Genomic DNA, 14,997 nt, shown 5'->3' on the forward strand with positions numbered 1-14,997 from the left:
AAAGAACTTAAAACAATGTTTGAAAATACTTAATATAAATAGTTAAACGTTTAGCAAAAACATTTGAGAAAGTACTGAAAACTCTCTAACTATGTCGGTCCACGAAGTATCTACTGTCTAAAGATAGGTGATGGGACAAGACCCACGACACCTCAAAATATTACTAAAACCAAACAATAAACTAAAGTCTTCAATTACTATTTGTTATTTATTCATTTATCTTTAATAATACACGTATAGTATTTCTCCTGACCAGCTACCAAACGATCTTCAAGTTCTCTTGAGGTATTATTAACAGAGAGATAGAGAGAAGAACCATACATGTACTAAAATATTACTAGTACTAACAATGAATCAGTTCAACATCTACCAACAATCAATGAATCCCCTATTTGTTTATCTAACAAAAAGAAGCTAATAACAATCTCACTAATATTTCTTCTGCTGGGCAATGTTGTTCGGACTTTTCAAAAATGCCATCGGGTTTGTGTCGAATTCGCCAGTAGTGTATATTTGAAGAATCCGAGACGGGTGCTGCATCAAAAGCTGCTAGGATTGTTTGTCATCATCCTCAAATGTTCAGCTCTAGCATTCTATTGTAGCAGTAACTCACATCAACCTGAATTAACACAAAAACTCCATTAGACCATAGAAATAGGCAAAGCATTTATCTCACTCATAAAAAAACTTACAATTTGAAGAAATCCATTTATAGGCAAAGCATTTATCTCAATAACCAATTCTTGTATGGTGAAATTTCTGTTTACTACTACTAATGTTGCAGCTGCTGCTACTACAGATGGTCTATGATTCATTAACCTCAAATCTGCTTAAACAAATTTAACAACAATTAATTACTCCTAATTAACAAATGATCAGAAAACAGGGGAAATTAATTACTAGTACTTTACTAATTACCTCTTAAAGCACTCATGATGATTCGAGCAGTTGTTATTCTAGTTATGTCTAATCTTGTAACATCTCTGCAGAATCTCGATACGAAAAAAATTCTGAAATCAAAAGGAGTCACACAATTCATATTCCAGTTGAAATCAACAAGAACCAAAATCTCCATTCTCTTTATGGCATTCACATTAATGTTGTAAGCTCCTACTGGATAGTCTGATAGTGGTGGCACATCATCTATATTGTCATTCATTTTGCAGACAATGATAAACAAGCCACTGCTATTAATCTCACTGCCCAGAGCTGTCCATTCTACAAATTCAACAAAAATAATTCAGAAAATAACTGAATCGATAGGCAAGAAATCTGTCCAGATAATACCATTTTCATAGGAATCAAATATTTTCTTACAGCTATTACTCGATAGGCAAGAAATCTGTCCAGATATATCACTGATCTGTAAAGTGTTCGTCTGCTAAATTGAAATATTCGCCCTGTCTGTATCGAAATTGAAAGAAAGATCAGTCATTTTTTCGCAACAACAACAAATTCAGTGTAATTCCACAAGTGGGGTTCTGGGAGGACGATCAGAGTTGGTCTTTTTTGACATGCTCTGTAAATTTACGAAAATGAAGAAATTGGGTTCTTGATTACTAACTATCAAAATTGAAAAAAAAAATCAATATTTTTTTCACAACAACAACGACAAATTCAGCGTAACCGTAATCACACAAGTGGGGTTTGGGGAGTAATGAGGATGATCAGAGTTAGTGTTTTTGACATGCTCTGTAAATTTATGAAAATGAAGAAATTGGGTTCTTGATTACTAACTATCAAAATTGAAAAAAAAAATCAATATTTTTTTCACAACAACAACGACAAATTCAGCGTAACCGTAATCACACAAGTGGGGTTTGGGGAGTAATGAGGATGATCAGAGTTAGTGTTTTTGACATGCTCTGTAAATTTATGAAAATGAAGAAATTGGGTTCTTGATTACTAACTCTACGAATGTAACGGATTGCACGAGTTCGAATTTGTTGATTCCAATTGTCATTGACAAGTCCTTCAACTTGTTGATCGTTAAGTCGATTGGTGGCGAGTTCTCGGCCAATTAATATCTGTATGTAATTCACGTCATCACCATCAGGGTCATCGTCGTTATCATCATCGCCATCATAATCGCCACCATTTTCTTGTTGCATTTCTTCATCATCCCGAATTGGAAGAATGCGGAAAACCGGAAGTTGTTCCATCTTTTTAGTTTCTTTTTTTTTGTTTGTTTCTCTTTCTTTGATTCTTCTCCCTTATATAATACTAATAACTGAAAAATAACAGAAAAAACTGGGAAATGCAGGAAGGTGGTAGCATGAGTGAAATTGATGAGTTGGTTTTGAGTCAAACTTGTTGACTGAGCTTTGACAAGAGAGCACAGGGGAAATGCGGGGGTGGTTGGGTGTGTATGTGTGTGTATGGGGTGGTTGGGGAGAGACAAACTAAGATTTATTCTAGTTTACATATTATTTCATAATGTATAGTATTACTTTCTCTGTCTCAATAATTTATGTGATATTTTTCATTTTTCGAAAGTCAAACAATTTGAATTTGATCGATAATTTACACGTGGAATCTTCAAATTTTTTGAAATAAAATTTATATATTTATAAACAATGTAAAAAGTACTATAAGTCACAATAATTAACAATTCAAAATATTTAAAAGATGTATGAAAAATTTACGATCAAAGATAGACTTATTTGAATCTCAAAATTCAAAAACTTCCACATAAATTGGGACGGAGGGAGTAAAGACGGTCAAAGAGCGTTTTACCACCCAATGTACGATTTTTCAATGCAAATTTGAATTTGTCGGACTCCAATTCGGGTACCGAACACCAGGTGGGAAATCAAAATAAAATAAGTAAAGACAAAATGAAAAGAAATTATTAAGGTAACGACGCAATCACATCAAATCAGTCCTTATCTAAAATGAGTCTTTTTATTATTGCCTAAAAAAATTTAAACAATACGATATAATAACATTTACGTGACAATCAAAATTAAAAATAGTAGATTCAGATGAATTCAATATCATCAATCTGCATCCCCCTCTATTGGAGAGGGATAGGGGGGGGGGGCGGGTTATCACTTTGTGTAAGAAAGGTAGGGTGTGAAAGGATAATCTACTTTTTGGAGTATGGTCAAAGTGAAGTACACAAGGATGAATTATTAGATATGATGTGACATACAATTACTTTTACTTTTATGATTAAGTGATGCATCAAAAAAGTTGTTACAACATTTAAGCTTTAATTTCTAATGGTGTGTGGGAAAAATATTTTCTAACAAAATAAGTAAGGTTTTTATTTATTTATTTTATATTTGGTATGTAAATAAAAAATATTATTTAAATAGTAACTATATATAATTTAAATAAATACTATAGTAGGCAGTAGCATGAATAGTGAGGATAGGCCGACAAGGTAGATGAAAAGGATATAATCAATATGAAATGTTATTTGTGGAACTTTTTTTTTTATTTCGTTATTAGGAAAGTCATTTTCTCATTTTAAACAACTTAATTTTCTATAGAAAATGTTTTTTAAATAACTTGATCAAACAAATATGAAAATCTAAAAATATTTTCTCATACCCACACACCCTAAATGTTAGGTCTTTTCTTGAAGATCAAACAGTTCGTCAAGACGCCAAAATTTAAGAGTTAGTGTCAATATTATTTAAGGTAAATTTAAATAGTTTTTGCTATTAAAACTAATTACTTTATGACGAATACCACTTTGCAAGACTAAAATATTCTTGGTCACACATCTTATCGTAAAAGTAGTAAAATAGAACATCAAAGTAGTCGTGGTTGATTTTGATTCGAGGATCTTACGTGGCAGAGCGAACTCTTCTATCGTGTTGCATTTTCTCTGGCAGACCCCCCGGTCCATCGTACTAGAGCGATTCAAGAAGAACGATTAGGAAGCTCTCAAGCAGTAGAAGCAGTTTAAGATTCTGACCACGTGCCTATGGAAGAATGAGTAACAATATTTCTCCTAATGTCTAAAATATTACAGAAATCATCTACTTACAGTCTATATCATTCACACTAACAATATTTCTTGAGAAAAAATATCTATAAATTTGGTCCTCATGCCTTTACTTTGCTTCCAGAATTGGTAGTGAAAATCAGTTCAAATTTATCTGTAGTTTGTGCGTGTTGGTCTCTAGCAAACGATTATAGCAAGAACACACCTCATCCTGCACAATCAATTTCCAACACATATTAGGATACATTTACATAAAAAAAAAAGAGTGAATAATTGAAAAGGATATAATAATACTTTACAAGTGGAATAAGCCAATTTTGAGGCAATGCATTAATCTCATCCCCTTATCAGTTCATGTGTCAATATATTTGAATTTGATGCTAATAATGTTGCTGCTGCTCCTACTACAAATGCTCTCAGACTCATTAACCTCACATTTGCTTCAATAAACAAATTCTTTGTTATATAATTTGCCCAAATTTAAACGCGTTACTCATAGTTACGTCTAATATTCATTTCTTTCAACACCATTTAAACGATACATATTCATTTGACGGATTGAATTATGACTCGTTTATTGATGACGTACCTCCAAGTATACTCATGATGAGTTCAACAGTTATGGATTTGGCGTACATTGTTCTTGAAAGATCTCTGCAGAATCTTGACAAGAAATATCTGATGAACTGAATAGGAGTAACAAAAGTGACAATCCTTCTAAATTGTTTAACAACACAGTTTCTCATCTTCGTTATGATTCTTCCACTACATTTCGTAGAACTCTCATAATCTGGCTGATCTTCATTTTCTTCCAATTGCTCAACAGCCAAATATAAGCATGCGACTCCCAGTAACTTTGCTACATCGAATCTTTCATTCTACATACAAAGAATAGTTTTTTTTAAAAAAAAAAAAGTGAAATGAGACGAACAAATTGAAACAGACGGAGTATTACTTACTTGTATTGGCATTGATGAAAGAAACCTATCAACATAAACCACTGCTGTATAAACTGTGACTTTTTTTACTCCAAAAGGTCCTCCTGTCTGCACATATATAGAAATTTTAAAAAATGAAAAAAAAAAATCGAAATGGGGTTTTCGATTTTCGATTAATTACATGAACAGTGTGGTGAATTGTAGTATGGCGAACTTCAAGAAGCCATGGATGTTGGGTTGTTCTTGAAGAAAGTTGGTTCGTGAGCCCAGCATTTGCAATTGTTTCTTCTGTTCTAAACATGTTGTCGACGTAATCTTCATTATCTTCTCCAATATCAGTTTTTTCTTCTGCCAAAATTTGTTTAGCGGCGAATCCTTGAACACTTCTCAAAATATCACCCCAATCTTGTGCCATTTTTGAGAAAAATTAAAGAAGACAGAAAAATGGGTGGCTAAATCTTGAAACAGGGAGAGAAGCTTTTGAGCTCTAAAACAGGGGATGTAACACATTGAAAAAGAGAGTTTTAGAGGGAATTTTGTAAATATAACAAACGGATGCATATATTAGTTATATGCGGGTTTTTAAATGGTCAACCAAACGTCATATTAGTTTATACACATGAATAATTTATTTATATCAACCTACCAAATGTTTTTATAAGTTATACTAAAATTAATTAATACATGAATAATTTATTTCTTATCCGACTACTAAACGACCACTAAGTGGTAAATTTTGCATCCTAATAGCACATTTTGGATTCACTAGTTAGAATTTCTAATCCCGTCATCACCCTTAATCATAGACGAAGCCACCTTAGGTGAATGGTGGTCCAGTGCACACCCTTTGCCCAAAATTATGAAGTGTAAAGAGGTTAAATATTAGCTATTATGAGTTTGTATTTAATTTTTCACACTTTTAACATAACTAACAAGAAAATTTGCGCACCCTTCGCAAATTTCTAGCTTCGCCACTGGTCTTAACTATGAGACAACTCTACTGAAGTATAGCGGAGAGTAATTTTTAAATTGTAACCATAATTTGAACCTTTTTTTTATAAAATATTTTGCACACGTGAAGTTCATTGTATCCATGCAAGAGTTCTGAGTTGACTTTCAAACAAGTTTTAGTTGCTCAGATGATAGGCATTTTCCACCTCCAATTTTTTAGCTCGAATCCCTCCAAAATTCATCTTTATCATCTAACACACCTTAACTTCACTGTATCCCTCATTTTTAATTATATTTATTTACATCATATACAAATATTTTTTAATAAAATTAATTTATTTTTGATTGGTGAATAAATTATAATACTTGGTGAATAAAGTTACTTCGATATGCACATAAATTAGTTTAATACAACAATAACAATAATAACATATCCAATATTATCTCATAGTAGAGTTTGAAAAGGGTAAAGTGTATTCAGTTCTATTCTTATTTCATAGAGATAGAAAAACTATTTTCAATAGACTCTCAACTTAAATAAAACATTTTCAAACTGTTTTAGAAATAAAATACAAATATAAGAACAATAACAATAAGAAAATAATGTAAATTAGAGAGCACAACATACAATAATAACAACAACAAATAATACAATAATCAAAATCGATGAACATGAATTAGTCCAAATGAATTATCAGTAAATAGGTAGATTTTGATGAAAAAACTTTTAGAAGAATTATCATTATAGTCCATGAAAGATCAATAGAAAAGGTCTAAAATAGTAAATAGTTCCTAATATTTCTGCATGTGTCCAAAATATTACATAAAACAGCTAATCACAGTCTAAAATGTCAACTTATGTCAAGTCTGTGCCTGTTGGTCTCTAGCAAACAATCATAACAAGAGCACACCTCATCCTGCACAATCAATTTCCAACACATATTAATATATAAATAATTACAACATTTAATATATTATGACTTATATAATTTCAACATGTAAGTGAATAATTGAAAAGGATATAATAATACTCACAATTGGAATAAGCCATTTTTGAGGCAAGGCATTAATCTCATTCTTTATCAGTTCATGTGTCAATATATTTGAGTTTGATGCCAATAATGTTGCTGCTGCTCCTACTATAAATGCTTTCAGACTCATTAATCTCACATCTGCTTCAATAAACAAATTGTTTATTAAAGTAATTATAGTTCACCACTCATTTGTTGACTTGAACTATAGTGTACCCAAAATACAAATATTCATTTGACGGATTGAATCATGACTCGTTACCTCCAAGTATACTCATGATGACTTCAACAGTCTTGATTCTGGCATACTCTTTTCTTGAAAGATGTTTGCAGAATTTTGACAAGAAATATTTGATGAAGTGAATTGGAGTATCCCTCCAAATTGTGTAACAACACTGGACTTTAAATTCATTATGCTTTCTCTATAATTCCTACTGTTCACAGATGCTGATAATCCTCTTTGATCTTCATGTTCCTCAAAAGCCAAATATAAACATGCAAATGCAAGTAACTTCGCAATCGGCAATATTATTGGTTTCTACAAAAAAAATAAAAAAGTAAAGTTAGACGAAGCAAATTGAAACGGAAGGAGTACTAATCAATGAAATACTTACTTTTGGCACTAATGAAAGAAACCTATCAACATAAATCATTGCTGCGTAAACTGTGATTTTTCTGACTCCAGAACGTCCTCCTAACTGCATATTTTCAAATAAATGAAAATAATAATAATGAAAATAATGAAATGGGGTTTTCGATTTTCGATTCATTACGTGAACAAGGTGGTGGATTGCAATATCGCGAACTTCAAGAAGCCATGGAAGGCTGGCTGTTCTTAATGGAAGTCGGTTAGTGAGTCCAGCAATGGCAATTTTCTCTTCTTCTTTAAGCATGTTTTCGACGTAATCTTCATTATCTTCTCCAATATCAATTTTTTCTTCTGCAAAAAATTGTTTAGCGGCGAATCGTTGAATACGTCTGGAAGTAGGTTGTTGATATGCACTCATTTGAAGATTTCTGAAAATATCACCCCAATCTTCTTCCATTTTTCTTTTGATTTTGAGTTGTTTGATCAGTTATTTCTTGGCGATTTGTGTTTATATAGAGCAAAGAAAAACTGTAAAAACAGAAAATTAAAGAGGACGAAATAAATAATAAAAAGCCCAATTCTTTGAAGATGTCTAAAAATATCACCCCAATCTTCTGCCTTTTTTTCTTCTTCTTCTATATCTTTTTTTGAGTTATTTGTTGGTGATTTTATGATTATATAGCAAAGTTATGAATGTATTAGTAACGTAAGAATTAGTTATAAGTGAATTTATGTATTACTTTATGTAAGTATTAGTTCTTCATAACTTATGCATATATTAGTTATGTGGATTTCTAAACGGTCAACCAAATGTCATATTAATTTATACATGAATAAATTATTTTCTATCTACTTACCAAACGTTGTATAAGTTATACGAAAATTAAAACATGAATAATTTATTTCTTATCCAGCTACTAAACGATCCGTAAGTGATAAATGTTGCATCCTAATAGCACTTTTTTTGGATTCACTTAAATTTTAGTTCCGTCATTGCCCTTTAACTATAACGTAACTCTATCTGAAGTATAGTGGAGAGTAACTTTTAAATTGTAACCAAAATTAGATTGATAAATTCGAACCTTTTTTTCCTAAAATATTTTGCACTCGTGAATTCATTGTAATTTGTATCCATGCAAAAGAGTTCCATTAAGCTGACTTTCAAACAAGTTTTAGTTGACTTTCAAAATGTTTGAAAAATAAAATACAAATATGAGTAAAATAGTGAATTGTATTAGAAAGCATTACACAATATACATTCCAAAATAGTAACTATGTCATATTATTTCTGTTTGTGTCCAAAATATTACATAAAACAGCAAATTACAGTCCAAAATATCAACTTATGTCAAGTCTGTGACTGTTGGTCTCTAGCAAACTATCTTAGCAAGAACACACCTCTTCCTGCACAATCAATTTTCAAAAACATAAAATATATTCATATATATATTATGACTTATATAATTACAACATTTAATTTACGAGAAAAAAGTGAATAATTGGAAAGGATATAATAATACTCACAATTGGAATAAGCCATTTTTTAGGCAAGACATTAATCTCTTTCTTTATCAGTTTATGTGTAAATATATTTGGATTTGATGCCAATAATGTTGCTGCTGTTCTTACTATTACTGGTCTCAGACTCATTAATCTCATATCTGCTTCAATAAACAAATTGTTTATTAAAGTAATTCGCCCAAATTTAAACAGGTTAATTATAGTTCACGACTCATTTTTTGAGAATCGCATCTAACTATGAAATATAAATATTCATTTGGCAGATTGAATTATGATTCGAACGAAATTACCTCCGAGTGTACTCATGATGACTTCAACAGTCATGATTCTAGCATACTCTTTTCTTGAAAAATCTTTGCAGAATTTTGAGAAGAAATATTTGATGAACTGAATTGGATTAACAATAGTCATTAGCCCTCCAAATTGTGCAATAACACTGCATCTCATACTCATTACTCTTATATAATTCGATGTTGATATTCCTATTAGACGTTCATATTCCTCAAATTGCTCACAAGCCAAATATAAACATGCAATTGCCAATAACTTCGCAACCGGGAATTTTGGATTCTACAAAAAAAATAAGTACAGTAAAACGAAACAAATTGAAACGGAAGGAGTACTAATCAATTGAAAAAACAGCGCTGGAGGGGGCTATCTCGGAGTATCTATTCTCTTGAAACTATTTAGCTTCGGTTTCTACTTTCCATAAGCAAGAACGTTTACGAGCTTTTTCGAGTTGTTCAATATCCCCACGCAGAGTTGTGGAAACGCTTGTTTCTTCCATATTTTGGACCTTAGCTCAATGGAAGAATATGTTACTATTGAAACACAGAAGAATTGAATTCTTAGATCAAAACACAATGTATGGATGGTATGAACGACCTAAACAAGAATTTTTGAATAGTAACAATCAATTAAGATGTTTACGGCCAAGAAATGCTGGATTCTCTTTTGAATAGGGTGTTTTTATTCTGATTTATTTTTCTGATGGAAACTTTGATAGCTCAGTTGATTGATGTCACCTCTGAGTCTACAACCTTGACGTGACCGGTACCGGAAACTATTGTGGTCCCGAGCGAACCCTTGATTTGACTAATTATGATACATATGACTCAATAGAATACACAGAAGCTTTAATAGATGAGCATTTAAATCATTTAAAGAACTTAAAACAATGTTTGAAAATACTTAATATAAATAGTTAAACGTTTAGCAAAAACATTTGAGAAAGTACTGAAAACTCTCTAACTATGTCAGTCCATGAAGTATCAATTGTCTAAAGATAGGTGATGGGACAAGACCCACGACACCTCAAAATATTACTAAAACCAAACAATAAACTGGAGTCTTCTGAAAGTAAGAAGGTCTCATCAAAATCTGACGAGCGGATGATGCGATCTCAATGGAATGCTTGTTGATGATTTTAAGTACCTAAATCTGCATTATGAATGATGCAGATCGAATGACATCACTACATTGAATGTGGCTTGAATGTACGGGTATGTAATAGGATTGAATAAAACAAATAACTGACTGAAGGATTGAAAGCAACTCAACTAAATCAATAAATGAATTTGAAGTGAAAACCATTTAAGTTTTACAATAAAATATGCAATAAAAGTAATATAAAAATAATATACTTTACTCAGTTGGGGAGCCTCTCTAACCAACAACCACCAATATGAGCCTAGTGATGATACAATGTTCCACCCACGTTGTCAGAGTCATCATATACTTTGTCACAGTATAGGATGCTAACTATAACGATGAATCCATCCAATGAGCCTTCTTGCGGTAGTGATGAGTCGCCCGTAAGTCCTTACGATCCTATCCTACTTGGCTACACAGTTTATGGTGCTTGAGTTAAAATGAACTCTCACCCAAATCGGTGCTCAATACTACTCCCAAAATAATCAATATCAGGATCATGTACAAATATTTCTAAAACAATTAATTTATTTTTGCTTGGTGAATAAAATTACTTTGATGTACACATAAATTAGTTTAATACAACAATAACAATAATAACATGCCCAAATTATCTTATAGCAAGATTTTGGAGAGGGTAAAGTATATGTAGTCTTGTTATTATTTCATAGAGATAGAGAAACTATTTTCATTAGACTCTCGATTTAAGTAAAACATTTTCAAACTGTTTGAAAAATCAAATACAAATATAAGAGCAATAACAATAACAAAATAATGTGAACTAGAGAACATTGCACATCATACAATAATAATAACAACAAATAATACAATAATCAAAATCGATGAACATGAATTAGTCCAAATGAATTATCAGTAAATTGGAAGAGGTTGATGACAAAACTTTTCGAAGAATTCTCATTATAGTCCAAAATATTACATAATTCATGTTCCTAATATTTCTGTATGTGTCCAAAATATTACATAAAACAGCTAATTACAATCCAAAATATCAACTTATGTCAAGTCTGTGCTTATTGGTCTCTAGCAAACGATCATAGCAAGAGCACACCTCATCCTGCACAATCAATTTCCAACACATATTAATATATAATTACAACATTTAATATATTATGACATATATAATTACCACATGTAATTTACAAAAAAAAAGGTGAATAATTGAAAAGGATATAATAATATTATAACATATAATTTTTTTTTTTAAAAAAAGGTGAAAAGGACATCGTAATACTCACAATTGGAATAAGCCATTTTTGAGGCAAGGCATTAATCTCATCCCTTATCATTTCACGTGTCAATATATTTGGGCTTGATGCCAATAATGTTGCTGCTGCTCCTACTATAAATGCTCTAAGACTCATTAATCTCACATCTGCTTCAATAAACAAACTGTTTATTAAATTAATAATCCGCCCAAGTTTAAACAAGTTAATTATAGTTCACGACTCATGTTGTTGACTTGAACAAATTATGTAACTTACAAAATCTAGTTACGTCTAATATTCATTTCTTTCGACACCATTTAAAGAAAACAATACATATTCATACGTACCTCCAAGTGTACTCATGATGATTTCAATAGTTATGGATTTGGCGTACATTTTTCTTGAAAGATCTCTGCAGAATCTTGACAAGAAATATTTGATGAACTGAATAGGAGTAACAAAAGTGACAATCCATCTAAATTGTGTAATAACATTGGACTTCATACTCATTATACTTCCTATATAGTTCGATGTTGATATTTGACATTCATATTCCTCAAATTGCTCACAAGCCAAATATAAACATGCCATTGCCAATAACTTCGCAATCGGCAATAATGGTTTCTACAAGAAAAAATAAGTAAAGTTAGACGAAACAAATTGAAACGGAAGGAGTACTAATCATCAATGAAGTACTTACTTTTGGCACTGATGAAAGAAACCTATCAACATAAATCATTGCAGTGTAAACTGTGATTTTTCTGACTCCAAAACATCCTCCTATCTGCATATATATATATATATATATAAATTTCAAAAAATGTAAAATAAAATGAAAATAATGAAATGGGATTTTCGATTTTTGATTTTCGATTCATTACGTAAACAATGTTGTAGATTGCAGTATTGCGAGCTTCAAGAAGCCATGGAAGGCTGATAGTTCTTAATGGAAGTCGGTTAGTGAGTCCAGCAATAGCAATTTTCTCTTCTTCTTTAAGCATATTTTCGATGTAATCTTCATTATCTTCTCCAATATCAGTATTTTCTTCTGCCAAAATTTGTTTATGGACGAATTCTCTTTCGCAATCACCTCTGAGAATATCTTGTTCATTTGCACTCATTTGAAGATTTTTGAAAATATCACCCCAATCTTCAGCCATTTTATTTTTGTTTTGAGTTATTTGATCAGTTATTTCTTGGAGATTTTGTGTTTATATAGAGCAAAGGAAAACTGTAAAAACAGAAAATTAAAGAGGACGGAAAAATGGCGGCTAAATCTTGAAATGTGGACTGGAGTTTTTGAGCTCTAAAAACAGGGGATTCGTTTTTTTTTTCTTTTCAAAACAGGGGATTTAACACATTGAAAAACAGAGCTGGAGGGAGTTGAATTAATCAAATTCAATTTTCCCCTTTTTATCCATTCACTGGAAACTGTTCAGTTTCGATTTCTACCTTAACAAAATTTCTTGAACACCAAACAACCGGTTCAGATATTCGGATCAAGAAGTACTGGATTCTCTTCAGGGTAGGCTGTTTTTATTTTTATTTAATTTTTACAAGAAAAATCTTAATACTCCCCCTGTATTAATTTATGTTACACTTTTCGTTTTTTAAGAGTCAAATAATTTAAGTTTGATCGAGAATTTATGCATGGAGTTTTCAATTTTTTTGAACTGAAATTTATATATTTATAAAATTCGATTATGAATAGCATATTTTGAATTCACTTTTTTTTTTCTTTGCTGTCTTTAACTATGACATAACTCTTAAGTGAAATATATCATAGAGATTTTTTTTTTAAATCCTAAGCAAAATTAAATTGATAAATTTATACCTATTTTAAAATAAAATAAAATTTAGACATGTGAAATTCATTATTTTATCATTTTCAATGAATATTAATTGACAAGAGGGAATTATTCACATAGTTAAGCATCATCCCTCTCAGGGGCGGACCCACCTTGACACCCCTTCCCTAGAAAATTATATTGTAGGTAGAGGTCGAATATATATATATATGACACATCTTGATACAAGTAAAATGTTTAGTTTAGTGGTTAAGGGATTGCAAAAACTCATGTGTTCAAGCCCCGTTGGGTTCATATTATAATTATTTTTTCTTCCTTTAACCATTGACACCCCTTTATGAAAAAAAACGTTTGGGCTCATATTATAATTACTTTTTTTCTTTCTTTAACCATTGACACTCCTTTATGAAAAAAAAAAGTTTTAGTTAGTACGCACTCGATATGAATATGGTTGGGGCTCAAACCAGTTTGAGCCTCAACTTAATGACGGTTCAAGAAAATGGCTTAATAAATGAAAATATAAAGTACATAAATCTTATATATTTGGGGTTAATTATATTTATCTCAGAAGCTTTTTTAATTACAAAAATCTCAGATTTTTCATGACTCTCAGATATATTCTTTGGTTGTCTGATACATTACAAATGATATATTACTTAATGACGGTGATGTATCCAAGAGGAAATTTTTGAAATTCTTGAAATGATAATTTTTTTAGAGATTATGAATTGCCTCAAAGAAGTATTTGTGAGAGGTGATTAAACAGAGCATAACATATCTCGAGGACATGCCTTATATCTAAAGGTTTTGGAGATCGAGAATTGGGATAGAAAGTTTAGTAGGTAATCAATTGTTGTTTAGTTTCCTTATTAGTATTGTTTTTATTACTTTCATAATATCTTATCTTTCGATTTTATTGTCTCTTTAAATTCAATTATCATATTATTTGTTATTACTATTGCTCTCTTTTCCGTTGTTTTCAGTATGAGCTTTTCACTACTATATTTGCTTGTATACTTGATTTTTAATATGTGAGCTGAGAGCCATATATAAATATACTAGATGCACGGGCCCAATAATATAAATGGTATGTTTTGGGGCTAATAACCGAGTTTTTGAAGCGATTGTTTGCGTGAATAAATGAATACGTTTTTTTATCACAAACCTGTACTTTCTTTGACCCACATATAACATTTTTGAAATATTTTATGTTGTCAATTATCATGATTTATAGTATTTTTACGATAGATTCACTTCAAGAATCAGTGGAATTTTTTGTATTTTTTTCAAAACATATTTTATATTGTCAATTATCATGATTTATAGTATTTTTACGATAGATTCACTTCAAGAATCAGTGGAATTTTTTGTATTTTTTTCAAAACATATTTTATATTGTCAATTATCATGATTTATAGTATTTTTACGATAGATTCACTTCAAGAATCAGTGGAATTTTTTGTATTTTTTTCAAAACATATTTTATATTGTCAATTATCATGATTTATAGTATTTTTACGCAATTTTTAAATATAAAAAAATAA

General features: G+C 30.8%; 4 protein-coding genes across 4 annotated transcripts; all 4 read right to left on the reverse strand.

The window, feature by feature from the left end:
* Positions 1-274: 274 nt before the first annotated feature.
* LOC107057819 (cyclin-D1-1-like) lies at positions 275-1,156 on the reverse strand. The gene is made up of 3 exons (XM_015302810.1): positions 919-1,156; positions 693-826; positions 275-619 (listed from the first exon to the last, which is right to left on the reverse strand). Exons 1-3 carry the CDS (start codon positions 1,073-1,075, stop codon positions 572-574), a joined length of 339 nt encoding a protein of 112 aa, XP_015158296.1. The 5' UTR covers positions 1,076-1,156; the 3' UTR covers positions 275-571.
* Positions 1,156-2,171, reverse strand: LOC102581825 (cyclin-D5-3-like). Its single transcript, XM_006362021.2, has 3 exons — positions 1,911-2,171; positions 1,318-1,404; positions 1,156-1,218 (listed from the first exon to the last, which is right to left on the reverse strand). The coding sequence occupies exons 1-3, from the start codon at positions 2,160-2,162 to the stop codon at positions 1,156-1,158; spliced, it is 402 nt and encodes a 133-aa protein (XP_006362083.1). The 5' UTR covers positions 2,163-2,171.
* Positions 2,172-4,521: 2,350 nt separating this feature from the next.
* On the reverse strand, positions 4,522-5,311 carry LOC107057813 (cyclin-D5-3-like). The gene is made up of 3 exons (XM_015302801.1): positions 5,078-5,311; positions 4,918-5,004; positions 4,522-4,836 (listed from the first exon to the last, which is right to left on the reverse strand). The coding sequence occupies exons 1-3, from the start codon at positions 5,309-5,311 to the stop codon at positions 4,522-4,524; spliced, it is 636 nt and encodes a 211-aa protein (XP_015158287.1).
* Positions 5,312-11,380: 6,069 nt separating this feature from the next.
* Positions 11,381-12,263, reverse strand: LOC107057820 (uncharacterized). Its single transcript, XM_015302811.1, has 3 exons — positions 11,993-12,263; positions 11,676-11,812; positions 11,381-11,494 (listed from the first exon to the last, which is right to left on the reverse strand). The coding sequence occupies exons 1-3, from the start codon at positions 12,234-12,236 to the stop codon at positions 11,429-11,431; spliced, it is 447 nt and encodes a 148-aa protein (XP_015158297.1). The 5' UTR covers positions 12,237-12,263; the 3' UTR covers positions 11,381-11,428.
* Positions 12,264-14,997: the final 2,734 nt, after the last annotated feature.

This window comes from Solanum tuberosum, unplaced genomic scaffold, assembly GCF_000226075.1.
Source record: "Solanum tuberosum cultivar DM 1-3 516 R44 unplaced genomic scaffold, SolTub_3.0 scf00381, whole genome shotgun sequence".
NCBI lineage: Eukaryota > Viridiplantae > Streptophyta > Magnoliopsida > Solanales > Solanaceae > Solanum > Solanum tuberosum.